Source organism: Xiphophorus maculatus, chromosome 6 (assembly GCF_002775205.1).
Source record: "Xiphophorus maculatus strain JP 163 A chromosome 6, X_maculatus-5.0-male, whole genome shotgun sequence".
NCBI classification, from domain to species: domain Eukaryota; kingdom Metazoa; phylum Chordata; class Actinopteri; order Cyprinodontiformes; family Poeciliidae; genus Xiphophorus; species Xiphophorus maculatus.
In genome coordinates this window covers 24,609,787-24,634,693 of record NC_036448.1, presented here as the reverse complement: position 1 = coordinate 24,634,693, position 24,907 = coordinate 24,609,787, and the positions used below count along the sequence as shown (strand labels likewise).

Below are 24,907 nucleotides of genomic sequence, written 5' to 3'. Positions count from 1 at the left end.
TGTTTGAAGTCAGAGAGGAGACGCACATCCTCCTGTTCAGATCAAACTGAAGCCAACGCAGCAGAGAAGATTATAACAATTCAGATACAGCTTCCAAAATGTTTCATTTTTAAGTGAGATTGGATGAGAGCTTTCAGTCCTATTACCAAAAATTATCAAGTGGAGAAAATCGTTTTAACATTAAAAAAAAAAAATCTTGACATCTAATTTGCAGCTCTGCAATAAATGATAACCAATTTCCCACAAATCTTTCTTCCCTTTCTTTGCCAGTAGCCCAATGCTGAAAGTAATGACCTCTACAGATGTAGTTGGTCATTTGGAACGCTTTTTAAGCAGTAACGCCTCAGTAAGTGCCGCTGCAGCATTAAGGGAGGCTAAAGTAATTTAATTAATGGAAAACAGAGTAGCTGCAGTAAGCACTAAAGGGCACCAGGTGGCAAATGTGAGTGGTCATTACGAAATAGCTGTTTGGTCCACATCCTTTGCCAACTGGAAGCAGAAGTGTGTCATTTCCATAATCTAGCTTTGAACTTTTGCAAAATGGAATTTATAGCCATTAAATACTGTAGATTCTGTTTAGAACTGTACATTTAGATGATATTCACCCCTAGATATGAATTGCACTGTGTATAGCAGTTGTAAAAAGTAAATTTTTCCAGTTTGATGTTTGCATAGCAATAGCTCCATCCCTTCGACCCACATTTCAATGCCCACCTTTATTGTAATAACTTCAGAATATTCATAGCTTTTCATACTTTAAAAAAAAACTTTCATTCAGGTGGACTTTTCTTATGATATGTCAAAAATGAAAAAACAGGTAACCTTGAAAAATGTGCCTGAGGAATATAAACAACTTCATTAAAAAACTGTTTTCTACCTGACACATCTGAAGAATGTGCCGCTGTTTTTCTCTAGATGTTTGGACCAATCTAGTGTCTGCAACTTCAGTGACCAGAGAAACAGCAGGAGAAATGACCAAAGCTCTGCACTTTGCTCCATTTTCTGCACCCTCTGCACATGGTTCACTTCTGCACTAGAACTCCAAAGCAAATTGTAGGCTCAGACAGGCCAACCAGAGCTACTGCAGCTAAATTTCCATCTGTTTTTGGTGTCAGTTTGCCATTGTCCTCTCTTCAGCGGCCCTAAACATCGCAGATGCAGAAGTGATTGTGGAGAGGGTGAAAAATATTTTCTAACAGTCATTTCCAGATGTTTTGTCACAAAATTATGAACAAAATTGTGAAAAACAGCAAAATGATCCATCCAAGCCTTTGGTTTCAGTCGCAGGACAATAGCTTTATACTTCCACATCTCAACAAGATTTGACTCTCTAACAAAATTATTTGCTAAAATATCAAATATAAAAGAGCATATCAAGTTTACCATATCTTCAGTCTCTGCTTTGTGTTTTTGTGTATGCAACATCTCAGTTTTTCTCCCCTGTCTGCATGTGACAAACAGCGTCTTAAAGAATCCAATGTAATTTGTTCTGCTGCTGCCAGACTTTGTCTACCTCGGCAAACCGTATTATCACAGAGAGGCGATATTTGCTTGGTTTAGCCATTTTTGGAGCAGATCTTCCTTCGTGTGCTGATTGAGAATTAGATGTTGTTGCAAATTCTGGACTGCAGAGATCCTGCTAAGCAGATAGCTTTGTAAATTTGCCCCCACAGCATTATAAACAAAACACAATAAGTGAGGTTGCAAAACTTAAATGTTGTAGATATCAGATACATCATGGCATCATTTATCAAACCTCAATAAAAGAAGAATGACCAATACAGCGTTGCACTATGAAATAGTTTATGTTCTGAGGTCCACTTGAATGCAGGAAGCTGAAATTTAAATGTGGTCCGTGTTTGAAAACGAGCTCTGAAAGAGGTCAGTGACTCTGCTGACCTGACAGCCTCGGCTGGATCCCTTCAGCCTTTAGGAACTTTGATTCTCCGTCAGCTCTCGTTTTTGGCTGGAAAAATTTACAGCTTTCTGCCTGAGGACTACAGTCTTCCTGCTGAAGACTGGGTTACCAAAAGGTCAGATACATAAGAGGTTGATGCCAGAAAGTCAAAAGTTCAAAGTGGTATTTTGAAAACATTTTTAAATATTAATGGAAAGTGTTGCAAAAAGATATACCCCTGGAATTAGGATTTCTTCACGCTTAGTTTTCAATAAAAGTCTGTTTGCTGAGTTTTGTACACTGTGGAGCTGATAAATTGAATTTTAACTTGAGACATGTGAAATAGTTAGACTTAATAAGGCAAATGCATTCTTCTTTATATTATCCTCTGACTGCAAAATCAACTTATTGTTGCAGATTACTCATAAAAAATAGATTACCGTAATTGTGATCCAGGCTGTCACATTTTTCTCAACTCAGTATGTCGGACGAGGCTGCATGGATTAAAAGGTATAGACAAATGATGAATAGATGAATAGATGTGTTGTGTTCTTCTAACTGGTTAGCAATGCGTCAAATATTCTATCCCTACTTCCAATAATTAATGTGAATGCTTCCAGTAGAAGTTTTGTGAGGGTAAAAGGAAAGAAAACTCCTTGAAAAACTGTTTATACAGCCTGAACTTTTCCAAATTTGCTCACTAATCTTCTCAAACAAACCTCTGAGGCCTTCAGGGAGGGGAAGGATTTATACTGAGATCAAATTACACACAGGAGAAGTATTTACTTTCCCTAAGAAGCAACATCTCAAAGCAACAAGTTGTTCGGGATTTATTTTGTGGTATCAGGGTAAATGAGTTGAATACAAATACAAGCCACACTTTTGACTTTCATTTGTTAAAAAAACTTGTTTTTCTATAACTTAAAATCCCCCCAAAAATACAGTAATGTTCTGAAAGTAGCTCAGGTGTGACTTTATTTGGAAATCCCTCAAAATGGATACCTACAGTAAGTATCCATTGTTTAATTTTGATGTATTACACAAAGTGTGTCTTTGTACTCCTGTATGATTGAAAGGAGTGCCTCTCACATTGCCTTCTTGGAAATTTGTAATTTAATTTTCTCTTCAATTTTTCAGAATAAAATTGGATTAAGCTAGTTTTTGTTTTGTTTTGTTTTTTCATTTCTACCTCTTCCTGGAAATCACTGGAAGAAATGCTTGATAAAACTACAATTTATTCTGAACTGAATGTTTTATAAGATCCTGGCAGCGTAATATGTTATTGAAACCTTTGAGGGGAAAAATAGAGCAATCTATAGCAGTAACAAAAAGAAGCAACAAAAGGAAAAAAATAAATCCATTATTTCAGTTTGACATCTAGAATGAGTGAAGAGGGCTGTGGGGGAGCAATAAATTGAAATAAGAGGAAGAAGGATTGAGGGAGAGTAAAATTTTGTACCTTTCAGCGTCAATTATCCAATTGTGCAGCGCCGACGTGACAGAAATCAGAGCTTTTAGAGCGATTCAGCCCCCTGCTGCACTGCCAGCGAGCCCGGAGCGTATAATGCGATACGACATTATAGTCCAGGCTTAATGCAGAGACACGGGGACTCATAAAATATGGAGTGCGGTGCTGTGTGCGTGCTTGTGCACGTGTGCAATGAGGCAATGACAGACTCAGAAACAGCAAAAAAAACACAGACAGACAGAAGCGATGCAACATAATTATTGTTAGAAAGAGAGATTTAGAGGAGTCGACAGTACAGACAGACAAAAGGACGCATTAGATAAAACTGTCATGAAATAAACGAAATATTGGCGGGATTTTGGATTTGTAACTCAGTGAGTCATCTTTTTATTTTTTTCAACACCATTTAAAAGGAACATAAGCCTAAAGTATGGCTGGATACATATTTGATGTTGTAGTGCTCCATATTTAATATGCTGGAAATTCCTCCTTGGCACATTTTAAGTGGCAAAACCTGCTTGAGATTTTAACACCCATGTACACCTGCTACACCGTGTTATCTGCGTTCTGATTCCTTCATGAGGAATTCATTCCCTTTCCAGTTCAGGAAGTTGCAACATGACAAATACAGGTGTAATTAACCTTTATCAATACCAAGCAATCAGTTTTTAAATCTTTGTTCTTGACCATGTCTTTCTAGATGTGATTTTTTTTTGTAGTTATCAATTCTGGGGTGAAGTGAAATTAGCATTATTGATCTTCTTCGAAGGAGCTGTGTTCAAACGAGATGTTTTTGTGTCCCAATCTGAAATCGGTTTGGTTTTGTTTTCCACAGGTTTGGGCGTGGAAGGAGAATGTTTGGGAGAAGGAAAAAGGCACTCTGATGGAGAGGTACACGGTGGAGCAGAGCAAACCCCAGGCCCAAGGCGGCGCCGTCCTCTCCACCCTGACCATCAACAACGTCATGGAGTCTGACTTTCACTCCCCGTACAACTGCACCGCCTGGAACTCATTTGGACCTGGAACCATGATCATTACCCTGGAGGAGAAAGGTATGTTGGATCCGAACAGTGCTTGCTTACATAAACAGTTAGATCCTCAGCATACAGAATTAAAACCTGTTTTCAATCTTCAGGATGTCCAGGATTCACTGAATCTCACTGTATCGCAGAATTAAAAAATAAAAATTATTTCCCTGTATTGGTTACTACTTTAGTACTGCATGCTTAGTACTTGTGAAATTTGGTTTTGAGTTTCATATTTGCACTAGAATGATTTCTAGCAATCTGCAGAATTTTACCTCTGCCACTTTCTCTTACTGTAAGAGAGAAAACAATACTTCTTCAGTATTTTTATGAGTTTATCATTAGCATGCACTCAAAAATCAATCTGTTTTTCACTGGTAAGTTTGAGATTATCATAAGAGGGCTCTGAATCCTGAGGTTGATGTTTGATTTTGTTTGTAGGCATTTAAATGTCCACTATAAACCCTTTGCACAATTTGGAGATATGTGCACACCTGGCTGCAATAACTGAGGTTACATGTGGTGGCATCAAAAAAGACAAAAGACTTGGATTACACTCTAATATTCTATAAATGTTAGATAGAAAACGTTGATAGAATATTAGAATGTTCCATCTACTGTGTGGGACTCAGAGATTAGTTGACTTTTTTCTTTTTAACAAAGATTAAGACTGAGTCAAAGCTGTTGTGATAAAGCAAAGAATAAAAACTTTAGTTTTAACCAGTTCCCCTTAAAACAGATGAAGTTGTGTGACTCAGAAGGACCGCTGCATGTTCCTCGTCTTTTCTTGGTGGCTGTTGTGTTATGAAATCTCAGATCTTACATTATATTAGAGAAAATGGTTTCTCCATGCTCTGTCAGTCTGATCCTGCTCTTATTCTCTGCGCCACTGCTTTCCACAGGCTTTAGAAAATCTACCAAAACATCTCAGAGAGCGACAGAGTTTTGGATTTATTCTTTACAGACGTCCACTGAAAGCGTTTTCATCCCCTTGTCTGACGAGCGCGCCTTATCAACATAACCAGCCCTCAGAGATTCGGCTTTGAGCGAGGACACAAAAAGGATTTTCCCTTAAAACTGAGCAGCGTCCTCGTTAAGTTTTTGTGCAGCAGCGAAGCCGCAGCTGTCCCTCAACCCCCGACCCTTCTTCTGCTTGTGTTCGTTTCAGATATTGTTCCAGTGGGAATTATCGCCGCTAGTACAGTGGGCTCCTCCATTCTGCTGCTTATGATTCTGCTGGCACTCGCCTTCTTCTTCTACCGCCAACGCAAAGGCAGTGAGTTGAAAATTGTGTTTTTTTTTTAATGTTTGTTTATGGACATGCTCACACTTACTCTGCCTGTCAGTCTTTCTTTCATCAACAACCCCTGCTCTGTCATTTTTATGTTACATGAAGTTAATGACATATGCCATCCGCACAGCATTTTATTCAAATGAGATTAATGAATATTCATGTTATATGGCAATCGGCCTTAAATCGCCCACTTTATGTTTTCATTTCCTTTTGCTGACATTGACTTGCTTGATATTCTCTTGCCACTTGCACACGCAGGATAAAGTAGCGACATAAATAAGAGCTCTGAAACAAAAGCTTTTAAAGGTGAATGGCATTTAAATCATGAATTTCTATATGTGTTATTTCTATAGCCAGCGGCAATCCAATTAGTAATTATGAACACACACCACGCTTCGTCAAACCAGAGATCTAAAAGCCCTGTTGTGGCTTTCAGATGTTTAATTTCGAGCTGCTTCACCGGAAATGAAGAAACAGGAAAAGACGCTGAAGGTGACTGGCAGAGTCCCCAGAGGGATTTTCAGGGGATAAAAGTACATACTCTGGTTCAGAGCTGATAAACACGGCTACAGAAGAGATTTCGTTCAGAAAGAGAAACTCAAACAAACATTGTCGTCTCTGCAGATAAACAGTCTCCTGTTTGTTGTCTGCGATGGAGCTCGAGACTTCACAGATGGGAATCTTTTCTTTTAAGGTTTCTGGCAGTGGAAGGGAGTTGCTCATGTTGGCAAACACTGAGCGTTCACTTGTGTAGACTTGTAAAGTGCAGTTCTTCAAAATAACGAAACAATATTAAAGTCATGAAGATTTTTTTTTAAACAAAATGTGATGCTTAGTTTGTAATTAGCAAAGAAAACATATAATTCTGAAAAGAAATATTTAATTTCAGCCTCAGCATTAGGGATAACAGCCTTGTCCCTAATGGGGTAGGGAGGTGCTGGTGCCTATCTCCAGCTAACGGTCCAGCGAGAGGCGGGTTCACCCTGGACAGGTCGCCAGTCTGTTGCAGGGCAACACAGAGACATACAGGACAAACAACCATATACACACAAACTCACACCTAGGGAGAATTTAGAGAGGCCAATTTACCTGACAGTCATGTTTTTGAACTGTGGGAGGAAGCCGGAGTACCCGGAGAGAACCCACCATGTACAGGGAGAACATGCAAACTCCATGCAGAAAGACCCCGGACCGGGAATCGAACCCAGTACCTTCATGCTGCAAGGCAACAGCTCTACCAACTGCGCCCAAATCTACTTCCATTTCCATAAACAAACCATCTCATATCCATGTATTTAAAGCTGTAGTATGTAACTTTTATACGTTTTTTACATATTTGTTAAAACTGTCAGTGTAACAGTTTTATTCTGACAGTGTAACATGAGACAGATAATCTGTGAAAAGATTATCTCCTCCACTTCCTCCATGGACTGCTATTGGCGTCTGAAGAAATGCACCGCTCTGACCAAAAACAACCAATCAGAGCCAGGAAGGGGGGGTTAGTGCTGTCAATCAACTTGATGTACTCACTGCTCAATGTGCTAATGGTGGAGAAACAAAATACTGTTACAGGAAAACCATTTATCCGCTATTATAAATGGGCATGCTAACTAGCTTTAGCATTCACAACAGTCTCAGGAAGATGCTGAAGCGTAGCAGAGAGCAGTGGTGAAGGTTAAACAGCGCCACATGGAGGATGATTGACAGCACTAAGACCCTCCTCCTAGGTTTGATTACAAATATGTAAATTTTTTAATATATAAAAATTACATACTGCAGCTTTAACTGTTGTGTCTAAGTAAATATTTTTCATAGTTAAGAATTTTGATGCATTTTAACAGAAATCTTCCAGAATAAATATGATTCAGTTTTGGGTTTTATTACTTCTGAAATTTTTACATTACACCATATTGTGAAACATTTTTTCCCAGGTCGCCGAGGTGTCACACTCGGTAAACCAGACATCAAGGTAGAAACAGTCAACAAAGAGACCCACAGCCTGGAGGAGGAGGCAGCCAACGTCTCTACAGCAACCAGAATGGTCAAGGCCATGTACTCCGTAAGTAGACTCCCATCTGAGTCACCGGGGGCGGCGGAGAGGAGACATACGGGTCATTGGCCTTAAATGTACAAATACACAGACAATCAGGGCGACATGGCAGGAGGGGCTCTCACACACACACACACACACACACACACACACACACACACACACACACCCGCACGCGCACATACACCAAGGAAAAACTGAAAGCAGAAATAATCTTAAATGTCACACAAAGATAAGTATTCTGTTGAAAAACCACAACCCCCTTTCAAAAAAAGAATAAAAATTGCATCTAGTCAACATCTTGTGAAAATATTCACACTAATTTACATGCAATAAAACAACAAACTATAATGTATTTTTGGGAGATTTTACAAATACAAGGCACAGCATAATCGGGAAGTGGAAGGAAAATCCATGGCTTCACGTTTTGTAACAATAAAAATCTGAAAATGTGGCATGCATTTTTATATAACCTCTTTGCAGTTCCACATTTTCCAGCAAGTCTTTGTCGAAAACATCTTTGCCAGCATTTCACATCTACAGATGAAACTTTTGGTCCATTTTTTCAAAAGCTGCCTGGAAAAGGAACGAAAAAGCACTTTTCAAGACAGAGTTTCAACTGAATTTTTATCTGGACTTTGACTAGGCCATTCTCCAGCTGGATAGTTAGAGTTGTGGGCCAGGTGGAAGGTGAACCTCCGTCACCGGTTGTGACTGTAGGCTTTAACAGTGGCTTTTTTCTTGCCACTTCCGTGAAGACCAGATTTTGAAGAGTGTTGACTAAAGAGTCTTGTTCTGTCAACAGATTCTCCCACCTGAGTTGTGGATCTTTGCTGCTCCTCCAGAGTCTCCATAGGCCTCTTAGCTGCCTCTTTGACTGATATTTTCCTTGTCCTTTTCCACAATGATCTCCCTGGCCTGTCTGCTGAACTCCTCAGTCTTCATGATGCTGTTTGTTCACTAATGTTCTCTAACAAACCTTCCAAAAATAACGATTTATTTAGTGGTATCAAGGCAGAGGTAATAAAATACACAAATGCACACAATACTTTCCAGTAACTTCAATAAAATATTTTAAATGCACAGTAGATTCTGATATTTGCAGTAGTTACAGACCACATCCACCTTCTAAAAATGTTTTAAACTGCCTAACCCTTAACCCTAACACCTAATATACCTTAACATGTACTAATGTTGACAGTGGAAACTGTTTAAGCACTACAGCAGAAGATATCCTGTACAGTCTTCTTTATCTCCACTCTTGGAGAGTCAGCCAATCAGTAGCAAGGAAAATGAATGCTGCACCAGGATTGGCAGCTTTACAATGCGAGCCAATGCCGTGTCAAGTCGCGTTGTGCTGAAGTTTTTCAGCTTCCAAAGCTGCATGTTCTTTTGAATATTTTAGATATTCTGTCCTAAAAAGTTCACGAAGAGACAAATCTTTCCACAAAAAATTTGGAGTTTTGTTGCTCAGAAAACTCCTCATATTAGTTAATTTGTGAATCCTGAACCAGAAGTAGATGGGGGAGCGCTGCAATGTGATAAAATGTGAAAATTCTCAAATATGAAATTCATATTTGCATACTAATGAGGTACTTGTGAAATTTAATACTTCACTAGATATACTTCTGTTACTGTTTCATATCATCATCATCATATATGCTGTCGTGCCCACTAAAGCTCCCATGAAGACATAAAAGACAAACATACACCCATTCAATCAAAAATACACACTCACTTTAACATTGTGCTCCTTTTAGAAAATCTGTGGATGAACCGGAGAATCTAATCGGCGGCGCCCCTTTGAGAAGGTTTCAAACCGCAGCCCAGAAGCGTTTATTCTCCCCACAACTCAAACCGTTTCTCGTCTTTCACTCTCTTGGGATGAAAAAGCTGAAACTCTGTTTTCCTCTTCCCTCCCTGTCGTCCTCTTCCTTTCCTTTCTTCACCCTCCCTCTTTCCGTGTGTGTGTTTCGTTGTTTGATGGTTTAGTTTTTGCCCTCTGTTTCCCTCTCTCCCTCCACTCAGCCATTCAAAGACGACATGGACCTGAAGCAGGAGATCAGGAGCGAGAGCGACACGCGGGAGGAGTACGAGCTCAAGGTGAGATGAGTCAGCGAAGGGGTTTTCATGTGCTGACTCCAGAGGTTTTCAGGAAAACAATTATCTGCAGCATCTTTGGCATCATTTCCTGCATGTTGCATGAGCTTTGTGGTCAAGTTCATCTCCCAGTTCCTGTAAGGTCTTGTTTTTCCTGCAGCACAGCATTTTCAAAACCGGTCGAAAGGTTCCTGTTTGCAACAACAAAACTTTTATTTATCATGACTTTTTAAACTGTGCTGGGAAACAAAATCCCCTTGTCTTAACAGTCTTTGTTTCATAGAAAGGTTTTTCTCAAAATAGGCCTTAAATATTTAAAGCCAAAAATGATTCTGCAGTCTAGTACATCATTGCTTTTCCTTTAATATTCTAAGCTGAGCTTAACATGAATACATATTTAGTTTCTTGGAAATTTTATATAAGCTTTCCCATTGTGGTCTATGCAGAAACAGTATTTGTGACTATCTGAACATCTGTGGACCAGAATATTGTCCAGAAGAAGACAAAACAAAAATTATGGCATAAAAATGTATCTAGAGTGAGGATCATTGAGTTTTGTGTCTGTATGACATTCTACAAACAGTTACTTCTCTAAAATTATATAGAAACATTAAAAATGGTTCCATTGCTTCATTAAAACATTCAAACAAACATACTCATTTTTTCTTGATTCATTTGATTGCTGTTCAACAAAAGCCTGTTAATCAGTCATCAACTGGAATCAGACGTGCTGAAGGAGAGAAACATCATAAATGTATAGGGAAAGTCAAATAAAATTTATTTTTATAGCACAACAAGGCATTTTAAAGGGCTTTATACCATAAAAACATCATGCCGTCACCAACAAACTGATTAGAATTGCTTTTCCCAGATGTCAGAAACTTTTCTGTTTCTTACGACTGATGTATCTCACCACAGGATCCAACTAATGGCTACTACAACGTCCGAGCCACCACCCACGACGAGGCGCGTCCCCAGTCCCGTGTCGTCCATTACCAGGGAGAGTTTCGCCCTCCAAACCCAAACACCGGGCCAGGCGGCGCCACATCCGGAGGACCTTCAGCTGCAGTCAGCGGTGCAGTTCCTCCCAGCGCGGTGCCAGGCTCCAGGGCAGGCTGCTACGACCCTCGCCCGCCCTCCAGGATGTCCCACGCTACCTACGCCCAATTCAACACCTTCTCTAGGGCGGCACAGAGGCAGGAAGCTCCTCCAAATCCTGCTCTCCCTTCACCCGGAGATTACCCCGGAGGAGACTGTGGCCTGCTGGACAGCTCAACCCAACTGCCATACGACAGCTACGGATATCCCTCCCAGTATCCCAGCTACCGCATGGGCTTCGCTCCTACCATAGAGGAAGGGCCAGCCTATGAGATGTATCCGACGGGACAGGGGACCGGGTCGGGCCCGGGAACGGGACAGCAAAGTCCTGAAACAGGCTTGGCAAAGTACGGTAGCTCCACTCGCTTCTCATACTCGTCCCCACCGTCTGACTATTCCCACAGACACACGCAGAGAATGCAGACTCACGTGTGAGGAAAAGCCGACGCACTTTCCTGGATTTGCTTTTGGCATCAGCAGTGTTTTCACATCCCGTGTAAATCCTCCCGTTCTGTGCGTGGATCTTCAACAATCCGTTCTCCATTGCAATCACCGCATGGAAAACCTTTTTATTTTTAACAACAATATGACTCCTCAACATTTAGGAAAGAAGCAATACATGCAGAGTGATCTTCACCCTGATTCACGCCGGCCTCCTGTCTGTTGTGGTTACCCATCAACGAAAACAAAAGCGAGATTCACAATCAGGAGATGAAAAGAACAAGAAGAGCACTTTGCCAACTTGGACCACCTCCCCTCACACCCTCCTGTCTCTGTAAATAATGTGAAATTTGGGCCATTTTAAAGTTATATTTCTTGTATAAAGATATAAACAGCAAACCTCTCAGCAAGCCAGACTTTTTGCATTTTCTGACTTACATTGCTGAACACAAATCCAGACATACAACCACATTTTTTTTTAAATAAATGCATCAAAGAGTCAGCTTGGACTATAAATATAGCTGACACTTTTCATTAAAACTTACTTCATGGCTTTTTCTTTTTTTACAAGATCTACCTTGATTTGAGTGGGACAGTTCGTCTGAAATGATCAGATTGCCAGTTCCTATGTGCCAACACACAAAAAATAATTAAATGGTGTCTTTTCTTTTTCAAAGCGTGGACAATGAGGTGCTCCGGGTGACAGGATATTGTACAAGACAAACGGAGCAGTAGCAAGCGTCTCTTTGCTCCTTCTCCCGCTCATATTGTGTTTCTGTCATCATCATCCATTTCTATACCTAATATTTCACCTAAAGTCAATGCTATAGATAGTGTTTGTGAAACAAGGTGTGGTGGGAGCACCTTTTCATTCTATACATTTCTGCAATTTGTGCAAAAAGATACCTCCCCTATCTTCAAGTGTTAAAAAAACAAAAATGTTCCTCTCACTTGCACAGTAGAATAGATTTTTTTTCCATATTTATACTGAAGCATATGAAAAAAAAAACAAACAAAAAAAAACAACGGCATTCAGAAACATTTTATAATATTTTTATAAGGAGTTGTGGACCAAAGGTTCAGCATTTTGGGTGACACTTTTTAACGTGTAACGCGGCGTTACGGTCGGAAACGGTCCGAGTTCCTTTAAAATGAAACGGTTTTTAATGTTGTAGGCTTAACGTAGAAAACTTGAAGAGCTTCACCTCGAAATAACAAGTATCCAGCTGATGCCTGCTATGGATATATTTGTTTGGCGTGAAACTCTTTCTTTGACTTCCTGTCTTCTGACTGGACTGCCTTTTTTCTAAAGCTGGTGACGACATTCAAAACGACGGGCGTGGAGCGAGCAGCTGCTCGATTGGAGCAGCCCTGGTAACTTGAGAAGCAGCGAGAAGGTTTAAATGTAGTCTAACATATCAAAGTGAGGTAGAGAGGGTTCTATCTAGCTCATATGGTACTTTGTACTATTTGTAAGTATGCTGATTTCTTTCTCTGCAACAGAAACTCTGCTGGTGTCTTATGTCTAAGATTTTTCATCGTGTTATGTCAGGTTTTGGTGTGCAGATCTGGCCTTCAAAGCAGAACTTGGTACTCGAAACTTGAAAATCTGAGGGGTTAAATCATGCAAGTTCCTCTCCCTCCTCTAAGTTGTGCTCAATGATGTTGTTAAGCTGCTAACTGTGAGACAGCTGTTCTGTTTAAACATATAGCGCCCTCTACAGTTAAAAGAACCCCTTGTAAAGATATGTAAAAAGCCTCATTATAAAGGCACATTTTAATTGTTGTGGCATAATCTCAGTTTGAAAATATTTAAAAAATCCGTTTATTAATTTGAGTACATGTATTACATGAGAGAAAAATATCCAGCACTAAGAAATCATTTATTGACAGAATCATCTGGATTCCCTTTGCTCTACTTGGTGAGACATTTCTGATCATTTGGCCATGTTCTTTTGATCATTATTCTGCTAAAAGACCCAATGATGACCTCTTTTCCATTTTTCTGACAAAGCCAATCAGATATTTATTCAGAATATCCTGGAATTTCAAAGAATTCAAAATGCCATGCACTTTAAAATTTAGACAGTGAACATCCCCACAGCATCACAGTGGGAGGAAGTTTTCTGCACATTTGTTATTCCTTTCACATGAGACCCACTGCGAGCTGGTTGCCAAAATGTCCAAAGCACTTAGTCTTTAGCGTTTAGCAAACTCTGCATTTTGACATTTGTGATGGTAGGACAGAAACAGAAACATGTTTTCCTGCATGCCTCCAAAACAACAAAATGCCAGTTAGGTTTCCTTTATTGTGGAGATTTTTTTTTTCTTTTACCTCCCCCAACGTCATAGTTCATGTTGACAAGAAAATCTTGGATGCGTGTGCAGCGTTGTTAGGTCTAGTCCAATTTTGAGGAGTGTTTACATGTGATGTCAATTATATCTGAGGCAAAAAAGAAAAAGGTTATGGATAAATACTTCAATAATCCCAGACACCATAAAAAAATATGCAGTTTTATTTTTCAGGAAAAATCTGAAAAGTGGAGTAACAATGATTTAAAAGTAAATTCTTATTTCTCAGTGTGAGATTATTTTTCTCTGCTTAAATGTACTTGAATTAAGTTTTTCGCATGACCCCGATTTCTTAGCAAAAATCTCTGGATTGCAATTTTCTTACACCTCAGTGAGGTGTTGGTGTCGTCTCGAACGGGTCAAGGCATTTCTTATTATACTTTCTAATATCAGCTATTAAACCCCTCAGGTTTAATATTAGAGCATTTAAGCTTTTTGTATACTAAGTAAATGGAAAAACAGATTTTTCTTTTTTTTTTCTTGCCAAAACCCCCCCCCCACTCCCAGTGGATTGAAGTTATTTATGTTTGCACTTGGCGCTTAATGAGATTCGACTAAACTGCTCTCTTCATCATCATACCAACTCAAAACGTCATATTTTATGGTGACAAGAATTTGTTTGGCGGAATACAAGAAAAGTGTGTCAATAATCACGATCCCCATGTTATAAGCTTCCACCACATTAAGTTCGCTTTTTTTCTGGACGAACATGAAGACAATAAACCTTTCTATTGCACCCATCAGGAATAGATTCTATATTTCATTTAATACCTTTCCAAAAGTTCCCATCCTGCATGCTTCACTGAGCAGGTCAATTTAAAAGGGGCAGAAAGCAATAAGGAGTCACTCACTTGTATCTGTATTCTACATTTTGGAGCAGTTAAAAATGATTGTGCATTAAATAAGACCCCTGGCTGCAGAGGCTATCAGCCACTCCAGAAGTAATCATTGACTGTTTATATTTATCAGTCGCCCCATCAACCCTTCATGGTATATTATGGTAATTGTCTGCAGAGGGGCTATAAAAATGTGTTTATAGCTCTTGTTTTCTATAAAGGCAGAGAAAGAAAACCACAGCCACGCCGGCTTGTATCTCAGAGGCAACCTCGTAGCTCCAAGGTCACGATGTAAACCATTTCAGCTGGGGTAGAACAGCAGGTGGAGCTGCGTTTTAAATTTTAAACTGTTATCACCGCCGTGGAACTGCACACCGTAATCTATTTACAGCCTTTTTACAGAGTTGTAGCTGAGCAGTATTTTGCATCTGACTTGCAATCTTGTTACAACCTTGCGGAAGGATGAGTGAATTTGACAGAGAAGATGCTGAGGCTGTTGCACGCATAGCCAATTCATGCAGGTACTTGGGTATTACCTGTGGTGACGGTCTGTTGACATTACAGTTCATATAAAATGTTAAACACACACGGCCGATGCTTGGGTACAGCAGTGGAAAAATAACTACAGGTGCGTCTTAATACATGAAAACAGCATCGACCCGTAGCTGAATTTGAAGGAAATATGGACACATTTACCTCATTAGGTTGTTTTTCTGTCTTTCTTTTCTATCCTCCATGTGTTTTTCTCTGTGCAGTGTGTCCTGATGGTTTCTTTCGAACTTGCTGCCATGTGTCAAATTAAAAGCCATCTGCCAGCTTCCAAATGTCAAAGTCAAAACAGAGAATGAAATCACATGAATAATCGCAAACCTTTCTCTTGTTGCTTTCTTCCAGATTTCCATCATTGCTTCTATTTCTGGTGTCTGTTTTATAGAATATATAAACATTCATGACTTCATGATATTCACTTTGTTTTTCTGATTTATTTTTATTTTAACCAAATAAGTGTAAGTTTTGTATTTACTTTGTGGTACATCACCAGTTGAAGAATGGACCCGTCCAAAGTGTCTTTCACATTATAAAACACATTCTTTGTTGGTTCTGATTTAATTAATCAACTCATTAAAAAAAAGTTGGGTATTGAACATCTGTGGCCTAAAGAACTTGTCAGTCATGCTAGAAATAGCCTGAAGTCGGTCTCAAGTAGGCCAACCCAGACTAGGACCGGGCCAGACCCATGCTGGGCTGGGCTGGGCTGGGCTGGGCCGGCCCAGACTGTCTGCAGTCTTGACATCCAGTTTTACTGTGTGAACCTTTCAATGAGTGCCAAAAAACCCATCAACTGAGCAGACATGCAAATGCAGCAGCAGTTTGTGTTTATTCTGACTCTGTGTCTTTATGTGTGGATAGATTCAGACAGACACACGTGTTTTTGATGTCCAACTTTAAAGATGCATGTGCGTGTGCGTGTGTGTGTGTGTGTGTGGGCAGTATGCAACCCAAGTCATTAGAAACATGTTTGGACCAGTGGAGAGAAGAAATTATGGTTTGACTGATAATTTCATATTTTGGCCAGTCACTCCTGCGGGTATGAAGGAGACCATTCCTGACCACAAGGATAAAGAAAATTAAGATTTTCCTCCTAGGTGTAATTTTTAACAGCTCATATGTTATTTGAGTAAAATATTGTTGCTTTAAGTACAGTTTTTGTTCAATATCTCATCACGATAAACCTTATTTTTAACAGAAGAAGCCTGTATGATTTGGCTCTTTTCCTTGTACTTCAGCTTTAATCATATTTTTTTCATTTATATTCAAATATAAGACAAAACTGATACCTACAGCTAATAACTATTGCTGTTTGGTTGTGATGCAGATAACAAGAAAACAAAACAAACATGTTGAGGTGAGGAGAAGTTTAACCAATGGGTTAATACATCGATATATTTTGATGTGTTATAAAAAGGTTTAGGGTTAACATTTGATATTTTATCTGCCTTTTTGTGTAATAAGAACAGCTAAGTCCTGTATTTTTACTTAACATAAATGCTATGCAAATGCATAATTTACTAATGAAAACGCTAAATAAAGTCATGCTGTACTGTGTGGTCTGCACTGGCGAAGAGTCACTCACATCGGCATGCCTAATGCTTGAAGTGCCTGTCAGAGGAGGATACTTGGACTTTATTTCTGATTAATTCAGTTAAATAAACCACATATTGGTTCTCATATCTCTGCATAGAGAATTGAACCTTCATCCCAAGATGGTCGGGAAGATTTTAGTTAACAGTTAGCACTAGTTAACACTAAAACTGCATTTTGTCTTGACCAAATATTTTGATGTTTGCTGAATTATCAGGTGTTTTTTTGTAAATCGAGTTAATTTAGAGATCTATGTCGCACTTTTCAAATGAATGATATTTTTTCCTCTCATTTTAATTTTAGGAAAAGAGCCAAATCATAATATTGATTTCTTGGAGAGAAAAAAATCATGATTAGTTTTAAAAGTCATACTGTTTGTCAGTCAAACCCTAGCTGAATGGTGGACAGATGTTGAACGAGGAACCGTTTGGCCTTTGATTACGTGTAAGGAGTCAGAACAGAAAGCTTGTTGCTCATCTGGCTGCAGAGCCTGTCTGCTCTCTGCATGAGGGAACAAGATGATGTTCTGCTTGACGCTTGACGTTGAGTGTCTGATTATCACTACAGCGAGAAAGAATCCATGATGCACTTAAAACTGCATGGAGACGAAGAGAGTTATGGGGCAGATAATGAGTGAGTTCAATCAACCGTATATAATCTTCATTCTCCAGTTCTTGATTTGTATCCCTATATATTGTTCACGTGAACTAAGTTTTGTTCGGTACTAGTATATTGTTTTTGTTCAGAAAAAAAAATGTGTGAAAACAAACTTACAAGATACTGAAATATTGTTTTTCTTTCACGTTTTCTGTCATGTTTTTGTTCAAATTCAATGTAATTATTTTTTCACGATATAAAGAAAATAAAAGATGACACAGTTTCATAAGAAGTTTGCAAAAGTCTTTTATTCAGTTTACAATTAATGAACTCATTCTGTGGCTAAATTAGATGATAGAATAATCAACTTACCAGAAAAATATAATTAGTGTTTTTTATTCCTGAAATAAAATGCTAGGAAGTTGTTAGTTTAAGAATTTTATCTCAACAAAGACAGAATAGCTGAAATCACTCAAGTACTGTGTCCACGTCCTGTATGGCTGGATTAGTACTTTTTCATAGTACTGTGAGTTTTTCAATAAAGACCTTTGAAATTTGTGAAATTTTTGAACTTCATTACATCATAGAAACATCTGACAAAAAGATATAGCAACACAGACGCAGTAAAGTTTGTGGAAAACAAGATTTCTGACTGCATCAAAACTTTTGCCCACAACATGTTTTAATAAAAGTTTCTGTATTTCACATGAAGTTTATTCAGGTCAGGCTGACTGCACTCAAACACATTGTTAGGAGTTTCTGGAGTTGAGCAGAATGAAGGAGAATGTAAAAGTGTGTCTAAGTTTAGCACAGAAGTATTAAGGGGAATAAAAAGCTGTTTCCCTGAATTTGAGTTCAGCGCATACAGCCACAACAAACACCTGCAGAGTTTCTCTTGTTCCTTTCATTTTTCCCCTTTGTCTTGAAGCACTGCTTTCTTTTTCTCTAATATCCATCTCTCATTTATTTTTTATGAAATGCTTTTCTGATTTTCTCTCTCCAGCTTTCCTCTAACCTTCTCTCCGTCTTCCTGTCTCTTCTTGTTTAGTCACTTTTCAGGGTTTTCCTGAAAACATCGGTTTTCTGCTTCTAGCATCTTCTCATCTCACTCTTTCACCTCTTCTGCTTCTGCATGTCAGTACAGATTCTCACTTTGCCACATTTTCATGACTCTTTCAAATTTCTGTACAGCTTTTCATCCATTAGAGGAGCTCTAACCTACTTTTCCTCAGCTTCACCCCCACCTTTCTCATTGTCACTTCTCTGTTCTCACTTCCTTCTCACATCTTTCTCTCTAACCTTTTGTCTTCTTTGTTCATACTTTCTCCTTTGCCCTCTGTTAACGTCTCAAGATTTCTGTCTCTAATCTCATGTCCATTTTTCCATCCGTTTTTTTCATTTGTATTGCTCAACCTTAATTTGTTCCCCTTTCCTCTGTTTTTACTTTCCTTTTTAAACTTTTTTCTGTTAAACCTCAAACTTCCTTCTAACCCCCCTGCCCTAATAAATCATTGTTTTGTCTTTTTAGTTTCACTTTTACTTTTTTTCCTCAGACATATTTCCAGATATGTTCTTGATGATTCTCGGTTGATTATTCAAAATGCTTAAACAGAAGACAGCTGCACTTTGGAATGATTAATGCTGTTTAGCAATAATGTTATTTTTCTTATTTAAATTGTGCACATAAACATATTTTCAAACTTTTCTTTGAAATTGTATTTTAGTTTATTACTGAGTCCAAAATGCATTAAAAAGAACAGTGTCAAAAGTTGCCAGAATATGACATAAAATAAGATGAAAGTAGTTACAGAGAAGTCTCCACAGGGAATGTAAGCTCTTATAATAATTATTTATGTTTTGATTTATCCAGCGAGGAGGAGGAGGTCAGCAGAAATGTTGTCTGAGAGCATAAACTTGGAAATCTAACAAACCGGCAACCTTCCTAGGGATTTAAAAACATATTGCTATGCACTTTGTTAAAGCAACATCAATCTAGGAGGCAGATATCAGAATAAAGATACAAGTTTATTAAAGCAATTGCAATTGGAGAAAGGTCATTTAACACACAGTGGTCATCAACACACATGAGTGTCAAAAGAGTCTCTCTGGCTCCGTCGCCTCAGTAGCCTCCTCTTATACAGACTCAAACACGTAGCCAATGGAGAGATCATTAACCACACAAAGAAAGGAAAAAAACAATAAAGCAATAAGTACAGACAGTTTCTTCTTGACAATTGGGCATAGGTGACACACAGGTCATCTGATGGAAACATCTGCAGTCTCGAAGCGTTGACACCTTAACCACAAACACTCCTGCATATAACACTTTTATTGACCTTTTGTTGTACGCGGTTTACTTGCAGAATCAACAGTTTATTCTTAGATAGTTAAGTGAGAAAAAAAACCCTATCTATTGTCCTTTTGTTCAACTCACAAGTCTTGCATCCGTGCAGCTCAGGGGCCCCAATTAACGGTGGCTGCTGAGTGAGCTAAATTGTGGTCAGGAAGTTTCCTGTTAAAACGAGTTTCCAGAGAACAGACAACTTGTCACCCTTAAACCGCAGTCAGTGTCAGAAACTGTGACCTTTTAACACATCTAACATATAATAAAATGAAATAAAAGAATAAATGAGTAATAAGATTAAATGAGTAATAAGATGAGTAAAACAATCAATAGTAAGGTAATAATAGTAAGGTAATCAATAAACACAAATAATAAAAGTAACCAATAGAAGTAAAAAGTAATTAACAATAAAAGTATTCAAAAGTATTCAAAACCTTTATGAAATAATAGTCATTAATAATTTACTTCAACAACTTTGTCTGAGATCTTAGTCTGCTTAAGTAATTTATAGCCAAATTTAGTTTTTTGGCACTGGAAGACATCCAAAAAAATGTGTAGGGAAAAGGAATTGAATGAACATCCTTTGCACATGCTCTACCAACTGAGTCACCCAGCACCCAAAGTCAGTGTTTTACAGTAGTTCATGGAGACTTCACACAAGTATTTTATCTGGTTTCTAGTACAAATGTCCTAGAAAATTTAAAATAGGAAAAAACTAACTTAAATATAACTTTTCAGCAACATAAATAAGCTTGTATTAAGTCATTAATTTTTAAAGTATTAGTTCCTTTGGCAGATTTATTCATTTATAAGATATTTTTCCTGTTTTAAGTGAAACAAATGCTAGTGGAACTAATACTGTTTGTACAAGAATTACTGATTTAAAGCCAGCTCATTTATCTTGCTGAAAAGTTGCTTTTAAGTTATTTTTGTCTGAATTTAAATGAACTAAAATATTTGCATTAGAATGTAGACAAAAAAAAGTCTTGGTAAGATTTTGTGTTTTTGCGGTGCAGAATCATGAACAGCCTGTTTGAATTCAATTCTCAGTGAAGTGTCTACTATATTTTTGATTTTTCATCATCTCTTGCTCCTGTTTCTTTTATTTTTTTTTTCATTTTGATGTTTAATGAGAGTTCCTCCAACCGTCTCCTGGGTCTGAGTATTTTGATCATGAGTGTATTTGCTCCTTTCTCCTTTCTCCCTCTCATTCTTGTCATTGTTTTCTCCTCAGTTACCTTCACCTCCTTTCTTTTTCCTCAGGTTTTTCTCTTACCTTTCATTTATAGCCCTCCATAAAAGCTCGTTATCTTCTTCCTTCTCTCCTCACGTTTTTCATTTTGATTTATCTTCCTCCCTCCTTCAGTTTTTTTCCCCTCCTATCTCTCTACATCTTTTTTCCTTTCTCTTGTCCCATCTTTTCAGTTTATTTCTTTGAATCATACTCTCATTCACTTTCCTCGGTGTGATCTTTACCCTCTTTTCTTTTTCAATGACAGCAGAGAAAAATCAAGTAAAGAAATTACAGATATGACCGGATAAAAGGACAAGGACACAAGAAAGGGGCAGAACTCCACTTCACTTAGTGTGAACTTCTGATTATCATTTTTCTTTCCTTCCATTCTCGTTGAGGAGTAATATCTGGAATAACCTTCATCGCTGCACTGTGGACCCTCTCTTCCTCCCCCTCCTCTTCCTCAAACTCTTTTATTTCATCCCCTTGTTCACATTCGAGGCGGCCGTTGGAAGGATTATGGCCCCTCTCATGTTTGGCACGGCTCTCGCTGCTTGAGATATATTATCATATTAGTGGAAAATGATGTAATGCGTTTCAAGACATTTGTCCTTCGCACACCCTCTGTCCCTCCGCAGATGATGTCACAGGCTTTGTCTACAGGCAGAGAAGTTGTCAAGCAGATTGTGTGGGGTATTCCTTTGTTTGCTTGCTGTTGCTGCCACCCTGTGGCTGGAGAGCAGTATGCAGAGAGGAGAGGATGAGGGTCGAATTAGGATGGAGGAAATTATTTATTACTGATCTGGAGGATAATGGGACTCATAACAGACGTCCTTGGTGTGTCGGTCCTGATGGGTTCTGTTTGGTCAGGGACAGATGGAAAGAGACAGACACATCGCATATGACTTGATTACAAATGAGGGTTAATTAACTGACTGGCTTTGTTTTCATAGAGACAAATAGAAAAACCTTTGCAGAAACTGACCGAAACAAGCAAATATAAAAGAAATGTTCACTGACGAAGTTCAACATTTTTATTTCCAAGTGAAGTCAATCTTTAAATATTTGCCTTGTCAAGTTGAGTTAAAAATCACACACCCACCCAATGCACCTTTTACAGGAAGCAGAAGGTCACACCAACACAGAATCATATTTCATTATGCATCCTGTCTACTTTGAATTGAGGGGCAAATCTGATTTAATAAAGTCAACCAAACAATTACAATATTATCCCCAGATATGTTTTTGTAGAGAAAAAAAAGCCCTTGCATATGTAAACAACAAATTTATTTTTATCAGCTGCCTGGGAAACTGAGGCAGGACACAAGTGTAAAGATCTCATATCCATCTACATGTTCTAACCTTCACCTATCATGGATCACGTCTGACAGAACAAGATCCCAGACAGAAGCAGCTGAAATGTAGCCTGATTGTTGCCTTCCTGTGCAATTCCACTTGATTCAAATCTCCCTTTACGGCCAGTCTGGGTTTTCTCCTATTTACAAGGATTTCTCTACTGGGGCAATCAGTGAACAGAAGGAGTAGTTGTGAACAACGACATTGGTTTTCTGCTCCGTTTTAGAATTGCAGCCTGCCTGTAATTTTAGCAACAGGAATGGAGGAAGTGAAAGGAGCTGTTCTGTCCATCATTGCTACACTTCTAAATATTGAATTAGCAACAACAGCCGTCTTGTTCAGATAAACACTTCTCTCTTTGAGGTGGAGGCTGGTTGTTTACAGGACAGGCAATTTCCAGTAAGCTTCAGAGCGTTGAACTTACACACGTCACAGCCAAACGTTAGCAATAGGGTAAAATTTAAAACTTTAACCACGCCTCTGACAAGCAATCATTTCTCAATAGCTGTTTGAAGCTAAGCGTAGAACGAGGTATTGTTTTTTACCAGGCTAGCTTAAGAGGAGTTTCCTTTGTAGTGTGGTACGCTCAGAAGCTCCAACGACTAAGAAATAGAGCTTCCCTTCTTTTGTTGAAAGGAGTCAGTGAAAGTGGTTCAACACCAGCAACAAAAAATGTTCCTGAACAAACTACATAGATGTGACATATAGCGTCAGTTTTGAATCTGTTAGACCGAGATCCGGAAAACATCCAAATGTCATGTTCAAGAAATAGATTTGAAATGGTCTGAGTTTTGTGATATGTCGCATCATTCTGCTGAAAGTAGCTTCAGAAGAAGACACATTTGATCATAAAGGAAGGACCATGATCAGTAACAGTACTCAGGAAGGATGTGGTCTTTAAATACCACTCTGTTAATAATGACAACCAAAGTGCATCAAGTAAAGATCTACACCTTTACACCACCAGTAGCAGTCTGATCCGTTTGACAACAGGCTAAGTGGCCCAATGCTTTAATGCTGCTTACACCAGTTCTGACCCAATGCATGTTGCAGCTGAAATGGTGACTCATTGAACCAGAAATAGTTTATGTGTAAATTTGGAGAGCTTGTGCAAACTTTAGCCTCAGGTTTCTGCTTTTAGCCTTGTTTTGTTGTTGTTGTTGTTATTGTTTGACTCTGCAACCCATCTGTGTTAATATTTGATGTTTTGTGCATTTAGTAGATCAGCAGTTTCTAAAATTCTTGCACTAGCTTCAAGTTCAAATTCTCTTAAATCTCATTTTCTCCTCATCCTGATGCTCAGTTTGAATTTAACAAGTTGTTTTCACCATAGATGCTTCAAGATGATAGAGGTCCAGGTGCATTGAGTTGCTGCTTTGAAATTGGTTGAGTTGCTAATTGTGCTAATGAGCAACTGACCAAGTTTCATTACTAAAAAAATAGTTGACAGTGAGATGCATATGTATCTCCCTAAACCACTGATCAGCTGTTCAGTCTGTTCTCCACCTTTCTCCACCAACTGCTGGTAAATCTGAAAACTGTTTTTCTGGATTTTAAATGTGGCATTTTTAGATCAATGATACAATTATATGTCATTAAAGGCAAAGTAACGTCACCTCTCTGTTTCATTCTCTACAGGAAACACTGAAACGCTTCAAACTCTCCAAAAATAAAGAAGTCATGTATTTTTTTTTTTTTTAACTAAAAAGTAGATATGTCCTCAAGCACAATAGTTACAAACCAAAACCTTGTACCTGGTCTGGTTATTTGCTTTTGCTACAGGAAAGTCATTATGTGAGCAAAAAAAATGAATTTTAAAGAACTCTGGAGATTTAGTTATAGCTCTGATGTTCCTACGTTCGTTGAAATCTAAAAATGGACTTAATGGTCCCTAATCACACATAAGTGCAAAGTTATTTGAATTCTGCATTTATTTAAATAAATGTTGCATGTTTATGTGTAGTGTTAAAAATGTGACACATTTTTATTGAAAAAAAAAAGATTCAGTTTATAGATGAGTGCAGACCCTTCTAATACAGTCCAGTACAAACGTCATCTGAAGTTTGGATTAAATGAGACTGCATGGGTTTAGTTTAGGTTGAGTTTTGAGTATATATTTTAGCTTATACTGGGATGAATTGATTGGTCTGAATTGAGTGTAAACTGGTTTCTATATAACTAAGCATTAATGAAATCTGTCTGCCATTATTTACTGTGAACAGCAGCTATATAAATGAACTAAACTGACTTAGGCAACAATAGATTGTTATTTGTTAACATTTTACTACAACTTGAGCAATTTTAGCTTTGAAAAGTTTCTTGGCCCAGCTTTTGGCTTTAACCTGTCAGCCATTGATTTTATTAGTGAATCTTCTCCCACCAGTTTCAGCAGAATTAATTCGAAACGGCTGATCCTTAGTAAGCTTGGGGTTCAGGGCAGCCCACGAGCGCCAAGGCTTCAGGTTGTCTGTCTGCTCTGCCTGCTTGGTAATTCCACCATGATGTAATCCTAATATTCAATTCATTTTGTGATTAAGTTAAATGAGTTCTTCCTGAAGCCTTAAACCCGCAGGTATGTCACCTTGCTGTGAATTACCAACGACTGGATGGTGGTGTGTGATGCATGCGAAGGACTCTGAAATAAAAATCGGGCAATATCATTTCACTCCATTG

At 38.5% G+C, this 24,907-nt stretch overlaps 1 protein-coding gene across 2 annotated transcripts in view; it reads left to right on the top strand.

Annotated features, from left to right (window-relative positions):
- LOC106700167 (kin of IRRE-like protein 1) overlaps window positions 1-11,604 on the top strand; it is a 114,894-nt gene extending 103,290 nt beyond the window's left edge. The window contains exons 11-15 of one of the 2 annotated variants that reach the window (XM_023335626.1): window positions 4,201-4,417; window positions 5,559-5,666; window positions 7,616-7,743; window positions 9,763-9,837; window positions 10,753-11,604. In XM_023335626.1, coding sequence (XP_023191394.1) covers window positions 4,201-4,417; window positions 5,559-5,666; window positions 7,616-7,743; window positions 9,763-9,837; window positions 10,753-11,367 — 1,143 coding nt within the window. In that variant the 3' untranslated portion in view covers window positions 11,368-11,604. Of the gene's footprint in view, window positions 1-4,200; window positions 4,418-5,558; window positions 5,667-7,615; window positions 7,744-9,726; window positions 9,838-10,752 lie in introns of both variants that reach the window. The other variant, XM_023335625.1, reaches the window with a different exon arrangement.
- The last annotated feature ends 13,303 nt before the right edge of the window (window positions 11,605-24,907 follow it).